Here is a 20,422-nt window from a genome sequence, read left to right as displayed (position 1 = left end):
TTAACTGACCAATTCCTAGAACACAAGCCGGTGAAGAAGTTTGAACCCTTCCTTGATGTCATTAAAGCACCTAGAGACAGAACCTTGTTTTTAAAGTTTAGATATGGAACACTTCCCTTGAACACTTTTACTAGGCGCTGGAACACATCTATGTCCAATCATTCTAGCTGCCCTGGATGCCCAAACCCTAATGAGTCTCTAGCTCACTTTCTATTTGCCTGTAGAGCATACAGCGGACCCAGGAGAAGGTGGTTAAAGCCAGTATGCAGAGAACTGGGAGTTAGGCACCATGCGATGGCACTCCGCATACTGGTAACTGACACAACATCCTTGACGATTTTTTGCGGAGTCGCCAAATTCCTGGGAAAGGCCTGGCAGATACGTTCTAGACTGATAAAATCGAGAATGGGGTAGGAAACTGTATATAACAATGCACCAGGCCATCCCCCGGTTGTTTGTTTCAGGACTTTTTTCTAATCTAGCCCCTAACCTCCTGCGCCCCCACTTGTTTCTGAAAAGATTTTACCTTTAACGTTTTTATTCTTTTTTTAAAAAAAATAATAATGAATTGCATGTACTTTTATGATAAAGTTTGTTTTTATCGAAATAAAGTATTATTACTTTACTTACTACTAAATCATTGCCCAGGAGACAATCGACAGGCATGGCGGGCCTCACAGCAACCTGAAGAGTACCTGAAACTCCCCCCCATTCAAAGGAAACCTGAGCTACCTCACACTCTTTCTGGGAGTTGTCAGCAGCTATCACAGGGTAGAATGCGTGGGGAACCACCTGCTCTCTGGACACCAAGTGACACTTGACAGCTGTCACACTCGCTCCGGTGTCTCTGAGAGCTTCCACTCTATGGCCATTAATGGTCACCCACTGCCTATATTTACTAGTTTTACTAGGCAGAGGGGGTGGAGGGACCATTTGCATGTCTCCTAGCGAGACCAGGGACATTTCTGCGGGACCCCTCCCACCATGGACAACCATCTCCTCCCCTCCCAGGGCTACACTCGCCAACTGACGGGGGGGTGCACGCGGCGGTGCATTCAAATCCTTTTTGGGACACTGGGGGTCATAAAACCGGTGTCCCACCTGCCCACAACCGTAGCAGGTTAGGGGGCCCCTATGAACAGGTTTACCCGTCGGGGCCCTTGGCTTCTTCTCAGGGGGAGGCTGGGAACCTTTCCCTTGGTTCCCTTGGGGATTACTTTGGGGCCCTTTCTGAGACTCCTTCTGTTTACCCTTGTCCCCCCCACTCTTCTGCTGGGGACCCTGCCCACCTTTGGCTGAGTCTCCCACTGGACCCTTGTGGACCCTGGTACTGACCCAGCGGTCCGCCTCCTCAGCAAGTTTTCTAGGGTTAGATATCTTGCTATCAATAAGGTGCTGGCGCAGCTCTGGAAAACAGTTATTAGACAAATGCTCCCACGCAAACAAATCATAAAGAGCTTCGTAACTTTCCACTTTGCTGCCCTTCACCCAACCATCCATGGCTCTGCAAAAATAAGACACATATTCAACCCACGTCGTACCAGGCAACTTCTTACATTCTCTAAAAGCTTGTCTGTACTTCTCGGGGGTTAGGCCATACCGCAACATTAAAGCATCTTTCATATGAGCATACGACATCCTATCCGCAACAGGCATGTCTAACAGGGTAACTCTCCCCTCATTCACAAAGTGACCCCACAACCCCGCTCCCCAATTCTTCTCAGGGACCTGGTGGGCCAACAATGCTAACTCATATGCTTTAAACCACTGACCAATATCTTCGTTCCTATGATAATCTTTTATCACATCTTTGGGAAAGTAAAACTTACTTTCTGCAGGCACAGATGGGATGCTGCCACCAGAGGGATTTAACTCTAACTTCTTAGCTTGGATCTCCAATTCCCTCAACTTGGTATCACGCTCCAAAGCTAACTTCTCTCTTTCAAAATCTAACCTTTTGGTCTCCAAATCAGCTTCTCTTCTACCTCTTGCATTTTCTAACTCCAACTGCCCATTTATCTTTAGCCTTGCCATTTCCATGTTGTATGCACGCTCCTTCGCCCTTTCTTCTCGTTCTTCAGGAGAAAGACCTTTGGAGGAAACACTGCTTACGGAGAGGACTCAGGCCCATTCGCTGGCGCCTCCTCTTCCCCTTCCACTGGCGGTACCACCACCGGATCAGTGGGATCTCTGGATTCCAACCAGGCCTTCAAACTTTGAGGTATTCCTCCTTCACTGTGATGCCTTTGGTAGGAACTTTAAACTGCTTGCAAAAGGATTTCAGTTTCTTCAAGCCGTAGTCGTTTAACTTCGATCTGTCGAATTCCTCCTCAACAACAACAGGGGTAGTGACTCCGGTGTCACTCATGGTCAAAACTGGCAGTGTTCAAAAAATCAAGCTTCAGAAAAGCGGAGAGCCCAAATATAGGATCCTTCCAAATTAGATTGTGACTGCGCTATGGTCTGCTTTCACTATGTAGCGCACACTAATCACTGCACATGGGTCATAAATGCAAAGTTCAAATCCTCACCGCTGACCCACCAATGTTAGAACCGGCTGTCTCTAGTTGGCAGAGGTATACACTTCTGACAAATAGGGACACACCTTTTCTAGTCAGGGCAAGGGGATCGCACCCTTTGATAACCCCTGCTCACCCCCTTGGTAGCTTGGCAGAGCAGATAGGCTTATCTCGGAGGCTGTGCGTTAAGCATTTATGACCACATACAGTGATAAAGTGAATCCACTACAAATAGACACGACACAGTAGTATTATAAAAATAAGGATTTTTATATAAGGCTTAGCACAAGACCAAATAACGACAAAAATGTACACAATCTGAATAATACTTTGGGAAGGAAAAAGGATAGTTCAAAGGTAGTTTCTTCTTTAGCACAAAGTCTTTTGTATCAAGCAAATCTTCTTCTTGGCAACACAGTTCTTAGCAACAAGGTAACCCACACGGGGGCTACACGACGTCGAGGCAAAGTTAATCCAAAGGTTCGGCGTCGACCGCGAGGAGCGCTACGTCGAGCCTGGAGTCACACTGACCCCCAACAACACAGTACATTTAGGAAAATGGAGCACACGATGATCAGCGGCGTCGAGAAATCCGGCGTCGCGTCTTCGGTGTCGATCAGGCCTCAGCAGTCGTTGATGATGACGTTGCAGATAGTGAGCCGCGCTCACGGCTTCGAGAGGGCACGAGGGCGATGCGATCAGCAGCGGTGCAGACACGAGGTCCCTTGGAGCTGGAGCCGTACTCCCACTCACTGGCGTTGCTGCTGGCGTCGGTCGGGCCCGGCGGCCGGTCGTCGAGGAAGCGGGACACTGGGGCCATTACCCACTATGTCGAGCTGGATTCGGCGACGTCCGTCGGCGTCGAGATTGCTGGTTCTTTCAGAGGTGCTGGATTCACGGTTCCAGCAAATAGCACTTTAAGCAGATGAAGTCCTTTAGCCCTGTGACTTCAGCAGGAGACTGGCACTCTTCCAGTCCTTGGAGATTTTCTTAGCAAGCGTGAGAGTACACACACAGTTCCTCTCTCCTGGTTTCCTTGGCAAAAATAAGGAAGCACTGCAGGATTCCCCCCAGCAAACAGCACACTGGCAGAAGGGGTAGGCAAGTCCTCAGATCAGCAGGCCTCTTGTCCTTGGTTACAGGATTCCTTGTCAGAAGTGATCTAAATTCTTGGTTCAGGGGTCCTCCTCTTATACCCCTTTTCGGCTTTGATCCCTTTGTCCATGCAGGGGACTTTCCCAACATCCTGGGTCTGTTGTGGGTGGAGCCAGGCAGAAGTACCTGGCTTATTCACTGAGCAGGGCTGGGTCCTCAGATGCCCAGCAGGAGGTGGAGCCAGCATTGTCACTTGCAGGAGCAGAGCTATCGGCCTCCTGGCAGGAGGTGGGGCTAGGATCGTCCATGGCAGGCACAGAGCCATCAGCCGCTTGGCAGGAGGTGGAGCCAGCATTGTATCAGGCAGGGCAGGCTATCAGCAACTACTCTCCCCCTACTCTCAACGCAAATGTCCCACTCATCCCACACTGACTCATCCAGACCTGTGGAGCCACCCAGCTCCTGTCACACACACGCAAGACCAGCAGAAACCAGAAATAGTTAGACAAGAAAATAGACACTTTCTAAAAGTGCTATTTTCGAACCCAGAGTCCAAAAACCATCCACACCAACGGATGCGTAATTAAACCCCGAGTTCAGGGATACCAAACTCGACATTGCACCATGCTCCCCGAGCCAGCTAGGATCATAGCATTAATAATCCCGGCGGCCCATTCTAACTAATGGAGAGCAGGCTACCTCGCAATAGTGAAGAACGAAGACGGCTGTAATTCACTATTAGGACATGCCAACTTGGTCAGGCGTGTCCTACCTTATACTTACAATGCACCCTGCCCGCGGGCCTACCATAGGGGTGACTAACATGAAGTCAAGGGAAGGTTTGAGGGACTGGCAAGTAGGTATACTTGCGCAGCCTGCGTGACAGCACCAGGCTGCACGTGGGTCTCGCAATGACCGACCCGTAGACATTCTTTTACGAGGCCGCTCTTGTGGGTGGCACAACACGTGCTGCAAGCCCACGAGCGGCATTTGCATCTACAAGCCCCGGCACTCCTGGTGCACTAGACTAGGGACTGAGAGTAAACCAAATAAGCCAAACATGGATACAATCGATATATCAATTTAACATCGGGAGCACTTGCGCTGTGGCACTGATCAGCAGTGGCACGTCGCCCAAAGCATATACCAGCAAACCTCAAGCCAATGATGTCAGATCTAACATTGGTCAACTGAGCCAATTGATGTACCGGGAAGATTATGCTTCCATGAAAACGCGACACGCTGTCAGCGCTACGGCCGTGCAAGGGGAGGTCTATCTATTTACGTTTCCACCTCATTAAATATCAATGTCTCGCAAATGCCTGCTTCAGCAATGGATATGCAAATCATCAAGCTGGAGAGCACAATCAAACGCGTGCCTAGGACAATTGTCCTAATCAATATATACGCCCATCCGAAAAAACAGCAAAAAAAAGAACTGTTCCAACGTGTAGTAAATGTTGTAAATTCCATCCGTTTAGATCACCCAAGTTGGGAGAATATTGCTACGGGCGACTTTAACTCCAATCTTTTGCATCAATTGGAGGAAGAGGACAATATTTCAGTGGCAAATGAAATGTGGACTGTCGAACCTCAGGAGATTATATCGCCCGTGAGATCAGACCAACTGGGTAAGCAACTGGTTTGGGACCTGAAACGACGCGATCTACGGGTATTAAATGGAAGATCGAAGCTCGACAAACCGCCAGCTGCTACATACATAGGCCATAATACAAACTCAACTCTGGACTACACATTAATAACATTGCCCCTATTGAGCCTGGTCAAAAAATTTCAAATAATTGGCACTCTAGACAGTGATCATTCCATGCAACACATTGAAATTAAACTAAGCTCCCTTAGGTATATAATGGCTCCAAAAATACCAGGTCAATTATCAACCTTCAACCTGAAGCGGCTTAAGTGGACAAGCAAAACACTATTTCAAATAACGTTGGATGCCAAGAAACTATTACAAATAGTCATGGCAGAAAATGACCTTTGTTCAGAAACCTGGGCTAACTTCGTAGAAAAATTGCCAAAATCGAGCTGTAAGGCCAGGAGGCATAACAGTCCAACGACCAAAATCAAATTTTCAACAACCACTCTAGTTATGAAGACCCATCTTCAAAAGCTCACGAGACGGGTACAAGGATCAAGGACAAAGCAAAGCACCTGGCAAGAAGTTCGGTTGATTAGGAAAAAATACAAAAAGTTAGTATGGATGGAAAAAAGGAACAAACACAATGACTTTTAGGCCAAATTGATGCATAACATTAAAAAAGCAGACTCCAGAGTGTTCTGGATGCAAATTAATGCAATCAATAAAGCAGTGCAACCCACAAGCATGACATGCGTCCCGGAAAACCTTTGGGTCCAACACATAGTGGACACATTCGCGATAAAACCATTGGAGCTCCAGGCCACGATGACAACAACAACACCTGAAACTACAAGAACTAGGGTCAAGAAAACCAAATCCTCCTCCAGTCCCAGAGCCATATCTAATGGCAAGGAGGGCTTGGACCAACCAATCTGGTCAATTGATGATCAACTAATATGCTCTATAATAAAGAAAGGGAAGCAAGAGAGTGCACCGGGGCCAAATGGCATCCCGCAGGCGATCTATAAAGAGGATCCTGAATTCTGGGCACGGAAATTTAATCTTCTATTCCAGTCCATTAGCAACTCTGGTCGGGTGCCTGAAAGTTGGAGGGGTGCCATCATCAACCCCATCTATAAAGGCGGAGATCGCAAAAATTCATCAAGCTACCGCTTAATTGCCCTGATTGATGCAGAGGCAAAATACTATGCATCCCTGGTGCTAGCCGATCTGGTACAGTGGTCTGATACGAATAGCAAGGTCCCGTTAAACCAGACAGGATTTCGTCGCGGAACTGGCACAATGGCAAATGCAATGGCGCTGTGCATGATTGGCGAAAGCAGTCTACTTAACCATCGGGAACTATATACCTGCTTTGTCGACTTTAAAGCGGCATTCGACCGTGTTAATAGGAATTTGCTATGGGCCAAACTGAAAAAGCAGGGCCTGCCGGAGTCAATCCTAACGCCGATTATTGACCTGTATAGCAACACCTGGATGCAGGTAAAAATCAACAATGGGCAAAGGCTAACCAGGAAGATACACACCTTTGATGGGTTGAAGCAAGGTTGTGTGTTGGCTCCCCACCTCTTCAATTTATTTATGGCCGATTTAACACCAAGGCTCGATTTTGTCAATGCCCACCCGCCTCGGCTGGGGACGCTTTGTGTAACTCACCTATCTTACGTCGATGATGTGGTCCTGTTAAGCCAGACTCGAATAGGCCTGCATCGGCTACTACTTGAGCTGACCCGCTACACAAAACAGAATATGGTAGAAATAAACTGCGCGAAAACAAAAACCATGGTCATAACCCGACGCCACAAACCGCCACAAACATTTACTATAGACAATGTCAAACTTGAATCGGTGGGAAGTTACAAGTATCTCGGGATACTGCTGGATAAGCGTCTTAACTTCCAGGCACAATTCAACAGCATGGAAAAGAAGGGCATGGCCCTAATGCACGCCTTCACGAGCTTAGCTACCGAACTCAAAGATCCTTTGGTCTCGCCATTGCTAACAATAATGAAAGCTAAACTTATTCCAACGATAGCTTACGGGAGCATATTGCACCATGGCAAGAGTGCACAACTTTTGGATACTGTGCAAATGAGAATTTACAAACGCATCTTTGCGCTACCAAGTAAAGCATCCCCGGCCCAGGTAGGACTGGAACTGGGCCTAAAATCTCAAGTGCTACTGAGGAAGTATGATACCATAAAATTCTGGTATAATGTCTGGATGCACCAAGAGATCATGCTCTATCGTGCTATGTGGGAAACCATCATCAAATGTCCAAATTCAAACTATGCCAAGTACCTCAAAATCTCATTGGAATCAACAAATCTGGTTGGACTCTGGGAAACCAAGCTCCAAGTACCTTTATTCAAACAGGTGGTCAGGAAGGCAGCCATCAAACACTCATTTTTGGATGACAAAATAGCTTTCAGTCTCAGGTCACATGCTTGGATGACTATCCAATCATACAAAAAACTAGTGCTGGCGCACTACCTGGACCTGACCTTTTCGCCTTATATCAAACATAAATATCTTAATATAAGGCTGGGTAGTTTGCCAACCAACGCTGAGCGTCCGAAGTGGAAGCCCCAAGAAAGTGAAGGGTGCGGGCTATGTGGTGCGGCAAGGCAAGATTTTACCCACCTGATTTGTATCTGCCCGGCTCTTATACAGGAACGTCGGAATTGGTTGAAAGCCAAGTTCAAGCAGTTTGGAACACGTACCTGTAGGTCTGCGATTATACAAACATTATGTACCACAGACCCCCAATTCATTTGCAGATCAATCAAATTTATCGAACATTTTGAGAAAAAGCAAAGATTATTGGCAAAATCTTGACCATGGACATTGTTTACCCCAGAAAGACATTTGTTTTTTTACTACCAATTTTAATTTCTATTACTCTCACATCAGTGTGTTTTTAGTATATTATCATATCTGTATTTTTGAAATGGTTTTAATTAACTATACAATAAAGTTTCTTCTTCTGGTGGGCTAGTTGGCCCCCAGGGACCCCCAGTATGCAAGGGGACTTAATCCCCCAACTTAGAACATGCTACAGGGTGCGTTTGCACAGTGGTGAAGGTAGGGGGCGGGGCTTGAGGTGAGGTGAGTGCAAACATGCCCTGTGGCGCATTTTAAGTTGGGGAATTAATTCCTCTTGAATCCAGAGGTCCCCTAGGGGGCAACTAGTCCAACAGGTATCTCCAGTAAGCACCTCGGAGCTGTGTTGCAGAGTGTTGTATAAAGGGGGCGTGCCCTCTGAACACCTCTCTGCAACACAGCTGCCTGGCGCATACTGGAGGTACCTGGTGGGCTAGTTGGCTCACAGGGGACCTCAGGATTGAAGAGGAATTAATTCCCCAATCTAAAAAGCGCCACAGGGCGTGTTTGCACACATGTTACCTCAGGCCCCGCCCCTTCCTTCACTATTGAGCAAAATATTCCTCTAAAATCAGCCGAACTATGAATTCCGATTTACTCACCTGTTATCAGGAAAGACCTTAGTGCTGCATCTTTCAGCCCACTACTGATCCTGAAAAGTAATTCTAATCGTAGTTAAAGTAACTTGAATTTCCTTCCTTAGGCTAACATTGACTGGTTTCACTTGGAAATTTTTTCAAGTGGGGAGTTTTGGAACTTAAAGAAATTCCTCAAAAATCATTCGAACTACGAATTCCCATTTACTCACCTGTTAGCAGGAGATACCTCAGTGCTGCATCTTTCAGCTCACTACTATTCCTGAAAAGTAAATTTATAGGTACTTACCAGTAACTTGAATTTCCTTCCATAGGATATCATTGCCTGCTATATAAAATATATATAAATTAAAAAAATATTAAATACAAAAAATATATTACAATTTCAATATTTTTAAAAACATTTTTTTTCAATTTATATTAAAAATATGCAATGTAATATAAAAAATAAAATATCTAAAAATGAATATTGTAAAACAATGTAGTAAATTAGTATAAAAAATATAACAATTAATACATTTAAAAATTATCATTTACAAAACACTGAAAAAACCATAGGTTTCAGCCGCGTTATAGTTAGGAATTGGCATTTAAAAAACCTTTGAAATTCACTGAAAAAACCATAGGTTTCAGCCACGTTATAGTTAGGAATTAGGATTTAAAAAACCTTGCAAATTCACTGAAAAACCATAGGTTTCACGCATGTTATAGTTAGCTGTACATTTCACTCATACAAAACCATTGAAATTCCCCCGTTATAGTTAGTTCAGCTCACTATAACTCGCGCACCCGCAATGCACTGCTGATGACGTCACATATTACATCACTCATGACATGGTCAGTGACATCACTCATGACATCTCAAATGACATCACTGATGACATCATCCTTGTGAAAGAGTGGCAGGCCTCCTCTCACCCTAATATAACCTTTGATACACACATTCAAAAATAGAACCTAACATTTTCAGAAAAATAGAGATACCAATACCAGTTAGAACAGCCTATTCAGTAATTTTAAAATCTACATACATATCCACTCATTCACCAATAGTTCTATATAGTCACTCATACATGCACTCGCTCATCATATGTACTCATACACCTATACATCCTGTTACACACCTATACTTATACTTAGAGTTATTCACACATATACTCACACATGCAAATAAACTATCAAATATCCATTTACTTGCATAAACAGCTCTACACACACCACTACACTTATTTCTACAGAAACGCACACATACACTATCTTAAACAATCAGTTATAGAAACACATACTTATTTATACAGGAACTCTTCCAATCTGTCATTGTCATATATCCTTACCTGTATACATCAATACTCACATATACTAGTTTAAAATATATGTACTTACTCTTAAAGATACTATTGAGGCAGTCATTCACTCACTAACACACCCATACACACACTCATCTACCCATACAGTCCTGCACACATGCTGTCTTCAAAACGCATACAAACAGTGAGTCAGTCATTCATGCATCTGTGCGCTAAGTAATACTCCCCACCAACCCATAGAGACACTCATTCTGATACTCAAAAAAACAACTAATAACCCATATAGACACTCATGTAGCTACTCGCTAACCCATGCAGCCACTTATGCACAAAGCGAGACACTGATACAGATATTTACATATTTAAACATTACTCGCTAATACATGTATTCACTAGGATATACATAATAAGTCAGTTATACAATTAATTTTACAAAATAAACATTTAGACACTTATTTACCCATGTATTCTTCCATCAACCTTTAGATATACATATATAAAAAATATTTATTTTTCAGAAGGACACACATTCACTGGATTATGTCATCAGTGATGTCATTAGTGATGCCATTTGGGATGTCATCAGTGATGTCATGAGTGATGTCACTGACCATGTCATGAGTGATTTAATATGTGACATCATCAGCAGTTCATTGCGGGCGCGCGAGTTATAGTTAGCTGAACTAACTATAACGGTGGATTTTCAATGGTTTTGTATGAGTGAAATGTCCCGCTAACTATAACATGTGTGAAACCTATGGTTTTTTAAGTGAATTTGCAAGGTTTTTTAAATGCTAATTCCTAACTATAACATGGGTGAAACCTATGTTTTTTTCAGTGAATATATATATACATAATACTTTACTGCCCCAACCCCTAAACCCTAAAAACATCCTTGCCACCCAAATACCCTTACCCAATCTAAACCCTAAAAATACCCTTGCCCCATCCCCTTACCCAACCTAAACTCTAAAAAGACCCTTGCCATCCAAATACGCTTACCCACCCTAAACCCTAAGAATGCCGTTGACACCCAAATACCCTTACCCACCCTAGACCCTAAAAATGCCATTGCCACCCAAATACCCCTACCCACTCTAAATCCTAAAAATACCCTTGCCGTCCAAATACTCCTTCCCACCTGAAACCTTTAAAATACCCTTGCCACTCAAATACCCCTAATGTATATTAAGGGGAGGGGTTGCGTGGCCTCCCTTACCAAGCCTTAATTCTCCCCGGGGACATATCTTCTGGGGTCAAACTTTTTTAAAAAGGGGAGGGGAGATTAATGACCCCCTCCTTGAGCCTATATAGGCCCCAGGGACCACATCCGCCATACCAAATTCCACAAAAATGGGGAGGGGGGCTGTGTTGCTTCTCTCCCTGTGCTTATTGTGTGCCTGGGGACCCCATACTCGGGGCCTCACTAAATTATAGGTGGGTTTCCCAATGCCCATCCGGCACACCCACCAAGCAACACATATTTAGGGGATGTGCAACCAACTCCCGAGCCTCATTAGGCCCAATTCAATAAAAAAAGCATAGGGGGCCGCTGTTCAGCCTCTTTCCCTGAGCATTACCAGACCCCAAGCCCTCTTCGGCCACAGTGAGCCCCACTCCCAGTTCCACAGGTGGGTGCCCTTGTGTCCACCCAGGCACCTACAAACCATACATTGGTGGCCACGGAGGTGGGAGACCCAGGACCGCCTGCAGCCAACCCGACTCTCTGCATGCTGCTGGAGCTGGAATTGCTTCCATCCACAGGGAGCAGATGTTTTTTTTAACAAAAATCTTTTTATTGAGGATTTTCACAGATCAAAATAGCTTTCAATACAAGGCATTGACAGCTTACAAAAGCAGCCATCTTATTATCATACATGGCAACAGCATGATATGAAGTACAATTCTGCATAAGGAGTATATGGCAGCAGAAGCTGTGCATACTTTGAAAACACAATGGAGGATCAAGGCAGGAATGTTTTCTTTGCATGTGCCATTGGGTACACTAAAAACAACAAAACTAAACAGTTGAACCTGCAAGGTCCGCAGGATACTGTTTGTGAATTGCAATATATCAGCGAGCCTCGTGGCCTCATGGGGGAAGAGTTTTCAAGGGAGACAAATGGAGAGAGATGCAGCAGATGTAAGGGAAAAGTGGGCCTGTTCCATCGTGAGCATGTTGTCTCAGCATGGGTAGGTTTCAGCCAAAGAGTTGGTGCACTCTATGCTTGAGCTGTGTAAAGCATGTGTATTTCAGGCGGGTGAAGAAATCTTTCAAGGGTTGCCAGATAAGGGCAAATGTAGTTTCTGTGTGTGCTATCCTGTGGGATAAAACAACCATGACCATATCGTGCCAGAGGCACGTGAACCACTGTGCAATATGAGGGACAGAGGGTTGCTTCCAATGAAGAACTATGAGGTGCTTGGCATAGCCCAGCATGTGACTTACAAGGCACCAATCAGTGTGTGTCATGGCCTTCAGATCCACAAGGGAGGATGCCCAGAATGACTGTGGTTTTAGAATCAGGGAGGGGGGAACCCAGTATGTCTTTAATTTGTCAAGGACTTCTTTCCAATTAGTAGTGTAGAGAGCACACCCACCATATGTTTTTAAAGTCTCCAGGAGCTGTGTTACACCACCAGCAAACGTTCAAGGTCATTTGGTACATGGTACAGATGTGGGTCAGTGTGTAGTACCATTGTACCATCAGTGAGAAGAAGAACGATGGATTTAACCCAGATCTATTAACTGAGCTAGAATGTTTGATTTACTCTGCATTCCATCAATCGTCTGTGTGTCTTTTGTTTTTATCAGTTTGTATGCTGTCTTGCACTGTGATATGCATCAGTAAATCTTGGGAAGTGTTTACCAATGCTTCTGGGAGATGACCCCAGTATTGTCAGCTTGCCATTGCGCTAGGTATGTATGCAGCTGCGCCTGGCCCAATTGCTGGAGGCCCTGATAGGTGAGTGAAATCAAACCTCTAGTGCCATCATAGGGTCTAACTAGTGTCTCGAAGGGGGTATATTGCCTTGTTGCCCCCTAGGCATTAGAAGGGTGTAGCGCCCTGTAGCGCAGCTGAAAATTTTGCAGCCAGCACATTTCGGGAACCTGGAATTCTATTTTGCATTGGTCAAATATCTTAATGGAGGCACCCTCAAATAAGTTGCACAAGGTACAGCAGTCTCCACTCCTATCTGGAAACAGGTGGGTCTCAAGGGCTGGTGTGACTTCCACATTGTAATCCAGCAGAGTATTTTGAGAGGGGAATTTGGTGATCTCTCGCTTAAGCGCTAACCTATCCCATATCTAGAAAACAGTTCTAGTAGGGGTCACTATGTAGGCCCTTCGTGGCGTCGTAAATCTAGTGAGCCAGGAAAGATCCCAAAGGGGCCTACAGACTACCGTCTGGTCCATGTCGAACCAGTTCTTCTCACTCTCCCTCACTATCCATTCCAAGATATAGCAAAGATGTGCCACCCAGCAGTATTCAAGAAGGTTTGGGCAGACTATAACCCCCCCCGTTCCTGGGGAGCATCAGCACAGTGTTTCAGACTATGGGATGCTTTCCTCTCCAGACAAAGATGCCTATGTCTAGCTGGAGGTGTACAATGTCATCATGGGGGATGGGGGTGGGCAGGGTCTGAAACAGGAAGAGAGTCTTGGGAAGGATGGTCCTGTTGACTGTATTAAGCCAACCCAACCATGACACATGCAGGGGATGCCATCAACAGAAGTCTTCTAGGATGGACGTCCGGTAGCCTGCCCAGTTAGCTCTCATCCAGGTCATGAGGGTAGGGGTAAGATTAAAGCCCAGATTATGGCTTGTGGGGCCCATTGGAAAGGCGTGAGATACTGTAGGGCAGGAAGTTCCAACTTGGGATTGTGAGGTTCAGGGTGTGAGATTTAAACATGTTACCATTAAAGCCTGAAACCTGCTTAAAATCTGTAATGGCATGTATCACCTCAGGAAGGGACACAGCAAGTTGGATAAGAGTGAGCAACAGGTCTTCTGCGAAAAGCCATATCTTGTGGGGGCTCCCTACAAAGGGGATGCCAACAATGGGTTGCCAGAGGATCAACTGACAGTGCAAACTACAGGGGTGAAAGGGGGCAACCCTGCCGAATGCCCCTCGTTAGATGGATCGGCTGCGTGTGTTGACCATTGACCCATATTGTGGCTGTAGGGGCAACATAGGAGGCCATAATTCTGGAGATCATGTGCCACCCTAAACCAATCCTCCTAAGAACTGCCCTAAGGAATGGCCAACTAACCCTCTCAAAAACCTTCCATGCATTAAGCGAGAGAAGGCATGCAGGGATGTTATGGTGGTGTGACTTCTCCACGTAATTTGCAACCTGATGAATGTTGTCTACTCTATGCAAATTGCAGATAAACCCCACCTGGTCTGGCTCAATCAATCCATGAAGATATTTCTCTAGACGGTATGCCAAGATCTTGGTATAGATCTTGGCATCCATATTTAAAATATCAATGAGGTGGTAGGAGGCACAGAGGGAGGGGTCTTTACCAGGCTTAGGAATTAAGGCAATTTCCGCTGCCACCATCGCTTGGGTGAGACCTGTGTCGGATGAGAACGCATTAAATAGTTTCAACATGTGATGCTGGGGGATAAAAAGGAATGATCGATAGACAGCAAACTAGAAGCTCATCCAGGCCAGGTTTTTTGCCAGTAGGTAGTTCCCTCAGAGCACAATGCAGCTCAGCAAGAGTGATTGCGGCTTCCAAGAGTTCCATAAAGTGTGGGTTTAGAGGATCCCAATCCCAGGTGCTAAGGTTAGAGTCTATAGGCCCATGAGGAGGGTCTTCCTTGGTATAAATAGCCTGGTAGAAGCTATGGAATACATGCTGTTTTGCTTGTTCGGTTGGGGCCCAGTTTTCATCCCCTGTAAGGATCTTAGATGTGTGCGCCCATTCATGCTACTGTCGTAATTTATGAGCTAGGAGTGCACCCACCTTGTCCCCCCATAGAATAGTTGCTTCAGAGCAAACAGGGATTGTACTGCTTTAATTGTCCAGTAGGTCCACAGCTGGCTTATAGCAAGGCCAACTGCCCCTTGTTGCGTCTGGACGGGGCGGACTGATCAAGGCACTCAAGAACCTTAATCTTAGGTGGCCAAACCTGTCTCTACTAGTGGGGTTCCCTAGCCCGGGCGAGAGCAATAGAGGCTATAGCTCCCCAATTGTAACTTTAAAGCCATCCCAGAGCGTGTGTCCAGAAATCCTCAGGAGAGCATTGAGGTTGAAATAGTCCATGATCCCCTTTTGATACCAGCAACATCGACAGGGTCTCTAAACAGGTGTGCATGGAAATGTCAGCGCAGCAGGGTTCCTCCTGTACCCCCACCACAGGTCTACATCAGTTCAACATCGGCATGGTCTGAGATGGAGATGTCGCTAGAACTCGAACTACTGAGTGAGTGATAAAAAGGTAGTCTATCAGGGAGCATGATGTGTGAACATGTGAATAAAAGGAATATTCCTGTGTGGTAGTGTATTTATAAGACCACACATCCACTAACCCATTACAGTGCGGCAGACTTCGCTCTTGCGCCCTGGAGAGAAGCAGCGCTACGATTAAGTTCAAGATCCCAAACTAAATTTAGGGCTCTATCCTTCACAATATTACTGTTCACATTCATCAACTGCTCCTGCAAGAGGTCTATATGATTGGAGTCCTGAGACTGGTTGGGAGCATAGACATTAAGGAGCTTGAAATCATGAGTAACCCATTGAAGGGTTATTTTCAAGTTGCGGATGTTTACATCCCGCACCGCCTTTAAGGGCAGATTTACACGAATTGGCGCATCTCTGCATATCAGCAGAGATGTGTCAGTTAATTTGCATCACACAAAAAAAACTTGCACCATCATGGATGCATTGCATTTGCAATGCGGTGCACCGTGGCGCAAGGATTGATAGATGCGTGACACATCTATTGGCGTAAACGCAACGCATTGCTGGAGTCGTGTGCATACTTCAGTATGCCTATTTTCATTATGCTGCATCAGTTCTTCTGCCTGCTTCAAGCTGGTGTAAGGTTTTGACGCAGTGACATCGTAAAAGTGACTCCGCGAAATCTTGTAGATTTCACTGCATCACTGTTACAAGGCTTTCTCACGACGGAAAGCCCACCCTTCATACATTATACCTGACTCCGGTATAATGTAGCGCAGGGCTTTACAACGTGACGCATCTCCCTTGAAGCGCCACGTTGTAAATATGTCGCAACGTGGCACATTGTTTACGATGCCCCTGCATCACAGAAGTGGCGCAACGGTGGCGTAAAGTTGTCGCAAGGGGCTTGTAAACCTGCTTCTTAGTATCTTGGTGCAGAAGTCTGCTTTATACATAGTGAGCACCCCTGCCGTCTTGGTGGAGGCATGTGCCCAAAAGCAGTGAGGGTATTTCTGATGGGATGTTTGAGGGGAGTGATTTTCTTGGAGAAAGATGACAATCTTTATTTGATTATTTAAAAATATTCATAAAGAACAAATTAAAAATGCACAACCAATAACAATATAATCCCATGCAACTTACATAAAAATCAACATAGAGAAGTAAAAATCCCTCCTTAAATATTCATCAACATGAGGTGAATATATTGTGGGATCAGAATCAGTTAATTGTCATCGACCTTAAAATTATGAGCTATTACAATAGCTGATGGCTATTTTATTTTTAAAAGCCCACTCCAAAGCATACCTCGGGCAGTTTAATAACTGTAAGTAAAGCAACGCTGGTGTTCCCTTCTTAAAAAGTCGACTTCTCAAAATACAACGCATACATTTACATCGCATGCCTTTACAACACAGTTTTTACATTACAGCGCATTCTTTTACATCACATGCCATTACATCGCATTTTTAGAAAACACCTTTTTCAACGCATTCCATTACATCGCATTATACCATTACAATGCATACCATTACAATGCATACCATTACATTGCATTTAAGGTAAGTGTTGGATAGTGTAGGGGTAATAATTACTATTCTAACTCCAGTGATTGCAACAGTAGGGTTAATGCTGGATAGTGTAGGGGTAAAAATTACTATTCTAACTCCAGTGAGTGAAACAGTAGGGTAAGTGTTGGATAGTGTAGGGGTAAAAATTACTATTCTTTCTCCAGTGAGTGCAACAGCAGGGCAAGTGCGGATAGTGTAAGGGTACTATGTGTTGTAATGTTATGCGTTGTAATGACTTGCGATGTAGTGCCTGAGTTGTAGTGACATGTGTTGTAAGGACATGCGTTGTGGTGACATGCGATATAATGACTGCGTTGTAATGACATGCAATGTAAAGGATGTTGCGATGTAATGACTACGTTGTAAAGCTAGTCCGATGTAATGACTGCGTTGTAAAAGTTGTTTCCCGACAGGATAGGTATCGGTCACAGGGCACTGAAGTGATGAGCAGTTTTGCTCATTCAAGTCCTGTTAAACACTTTCCAAAAAACTGGATACATACTATTTTAATTCACAATAATCTACTGGAAAATACCAATTAAACACTTCTATTCCATTGATTACATGCCTGTAGCCTGCACTCATGCTTACCAGAGGCAGCGAGCAGCAGTGATCACCCATCTGCTGGAGATCAGTGACCCACCACACCTAAGCTGCTCATTGCGCTGCAAGCTGACCTGCCAGGGCCATTCTCCGGGCTGCGCCTGCTCTCCACCAATGATCCGGGTTTGGCTGAATGAGGGACTGCCACACACTGTCAAAGAAAGACATAAATAGTTCAATTAAAGTGCGACATGTGAAGTCAGCAGAACAAGTTTCTTACATTTGTAAATGCTTTTTCTGGTAGAGACTATTTCGATGCATAATTCTCACCCTAAAATATTCTCCAGGGATCAAATTGCGTCCGTAAACATTTGAGCAGTACATCTGCACACCCAGAGGTGGCGTCTTTTGACTGCACATCCGTGTTGCCTGGGATGGAAGTGGCATCGCCGTGCCTACATATGAGCTACTCTGGTTCACTGACATCAGTTAGTTTTGCAGACATTTTCACTCCAAAGCGGGGAGCCATGAGTGACCAGTGGGTAACAAGTGTGCAGAATCTAAAAGCTTCAAGATGAAGAGCCCATGTCGTAGAGTGGGGAGATGACTGGATAGATGAGGAATCTGCAGTTAGATAGAGTCTCTACCAGGAAAAGGGTTAATGAAGGTAAGTAACTTGTTCTTCTAATAGAAACGACTAACTGCAGATTCTTCACCTTAAAATAGATATCCAAGCAATAGCTCCCCAGAGGTGGGTTTGCAGACAGGCTCAAATCAGGAAGTCCTGGAGAACAAAAGAGTTAAAGTATCCATCCTGATGGACCTGATTGACCTGACAGTAATGCTTTGTGAATGTCTGAAGTGACACCCACATAGCAGCTTGGCAGAGGTCCAGGACCTTCACCCCGCATGTTAATACAGTACTGTCGCCGTTGGCCCTGGTGGAATGGGCATTAAAGTCTGCAGAAGGCTGATTTTTAGCTATTGCGTGGCAGATTTTAATACAGAACATAATCCATTGAGAGATGGTCCGTTTCTGCACCAATTTGCCTTTCTTCGCTCCGCTGAACCCAATAAAGAGTTGATTGTCCACGAGGTAATTCTTGGTGCAATCAATGTAAACAACAAGTTTTTTTGGGGTCCAACCTTTGGAGTATGTCCCCCTTACCAGCATGAGGTGGAGCGAAGAATGTAGGCTGTGTGATGATCTAACATATATGAAAATGGGTGACCACCTATGGTAGAAATGAGGCAAGCGTCCGAAGGACCAGTTTCTCTGGGTAGAATCTGGTGTATGGAAGGTTAACAGAGAGAGCTTGACCAATGTAATGGTCACAAGAAATGCAGCTTTCAGAGTCAACTGCCTCAACAAGCAACTGTGTAAGTCATTGAATGGGGCACACATCAAAAAAAGTAGATTACATTTGAAATCCTATTGCGGGCTTCACAAATGGAGTAGGGGGGAAAAATTGCAAACCTTATAAGAACCTTTTCACAGCCAGTGACTTAAACAGGGAGGGTTGATCGACCAGCCTCAGAAAAGCAGATATGGCAGAAATATAACCTCAAACAGTGCCCAGAGAAAGGCCTTGCTGGGCTAAGTTAAAATCAAATAACAGAACATCTGATAATGAAGCAGATAAGGGATCCACCTTTCGCAAGGGGTGCCAAGCTATAAACTTATCCCAATGGCAGTCATATACCCTTTTGGTGGAGGAACGCTTGACATCCTAGATGACATCACAGACCTCGGGAGGGAGATCGAATATTCTTAACTGTCGCCACTCAATCTCCATGCATAAAGTTAGAGCATGTTCTGATTTGGGTACAAGACACTTCCCTCCAACAGAAGATCCTCCAGTAGCGGCAGCCTTATCGGAGGGCAAACGCTCAGGCTCAGGAGGTCTGGATACCATACTCTTCATGCCCAGTCTGGAGTCACAACAATGACTTGGGACTGGCCGTTCCTATCCTTCAAGCAAACTTGGGCAGTAATGGTATCAGCGGGAAGGTGTATCTGAGTCCTGAAGTCCACTTGGGGCAGAATGCGTCTCTGAGTGAGAGATGCTTTGGAAACTCCAAAGCTCAGAAGAAAACCTCAGGGTGTCACAGCTATTCGCGATCTGCAAAGCACTGATGGCTCAGCTGATCTGCCCTGGTGTTCAGAGATCAAACCAGTAGCTCTACCACCACTGCAGATATTTTGCAGTCTCCTTCGATATCTGTATACACTTTCGGGTGTTATGGGTGACTGGCGCTCATATAGATTATAACATACAAATCTTAACACCTATAGTTATATGGCTGGTGCATCCAAGTTTATGGGAGATAACACCCCTCCTCCACTGATTTTCAACAACAGTTGAAATTACATATAACACAAAGTCTCGGAGCACACAGAGAGTACAGTGCAATTTGCAAAATATAAGTCCAAAATTTGACTCCACAGTAATGATGTTTGTGACAGAGGTCTTTTATTCCACAAAGTCCACTCCTTGTGCCAGCGCGTTTCGCCTAGGTTCAAGACACCTACAGCTTCGTCAAGGCTTCACAGAGTCAGGATCAACCCTTATCACTTGTCCCCTCCTGTATTGTGAATATGTTCTTTCCAATACTCAGAGAGTATTTTAGAAATACTGTATAATCCTGCTGCTTAATAACTTATATTGTGGCTCCTACCTCCAGAAATATAAACTAGGTAAGAAGTTCCAAAATTATTGAGGGTCGAATATCCGCAGCAAATTACTGGCCATAAAGTCCGAGAGTATAAAATCCTGTGTTCGGTCACAGCTCCTTCTTAGCCTGTGGCGTCCCGCCCGTGTACAGGCAAGCGTGCATGGCTTCCTTCGATATCTGGACCAGAT

At 44.9% G+C, this 20,422-nt stretch overlaps 1 protein-coding gene across 2 annotated transcripts in view; it reads right to left on the bottom strand.

Annotated features, from left to right (window-relative positions):
* The window catches only part of LOC147703583 (uncharacterized), a 1,699,045-nt gene that overhangs the window by 660,676 nt on the left and 1,017,947 nt on the right, over positions 1 to 20,422 (bottom strand). For both annotated transcript variants that reach the window (XM_086931923.1, XM_086931924.1), the window contains exon 14: positions 17,607 to 17,769. In XM_086931923.1, coding sequence (XP_086788049.1) covers positions 17,607 to 17,769 — 163 coding nt within the window. The remainder of the gene's footprint in view (positions 1 to 17,606; positions 17,770 to 20,422) is intronic.

The sequence above is a fragment of the Lissotriton vulgaris genome, chromosome 7, assembly GCF_964263255.1.
Source record: "Lissotriton vulgaris chromosome 7, aLisVul1.2, whole genome shotgun sequence".
NCBI lineage: Eukaryota > Metazoa > Chordata > Amphibia > Caudata > Salamandridae > Lissotriton > Lissotriton vulgaris.
The sequence above is the reverse complement of the archived record's forward strand: the minus strand, read 5'-3'. Positions and strand labels throughout refer to the sequence as shown.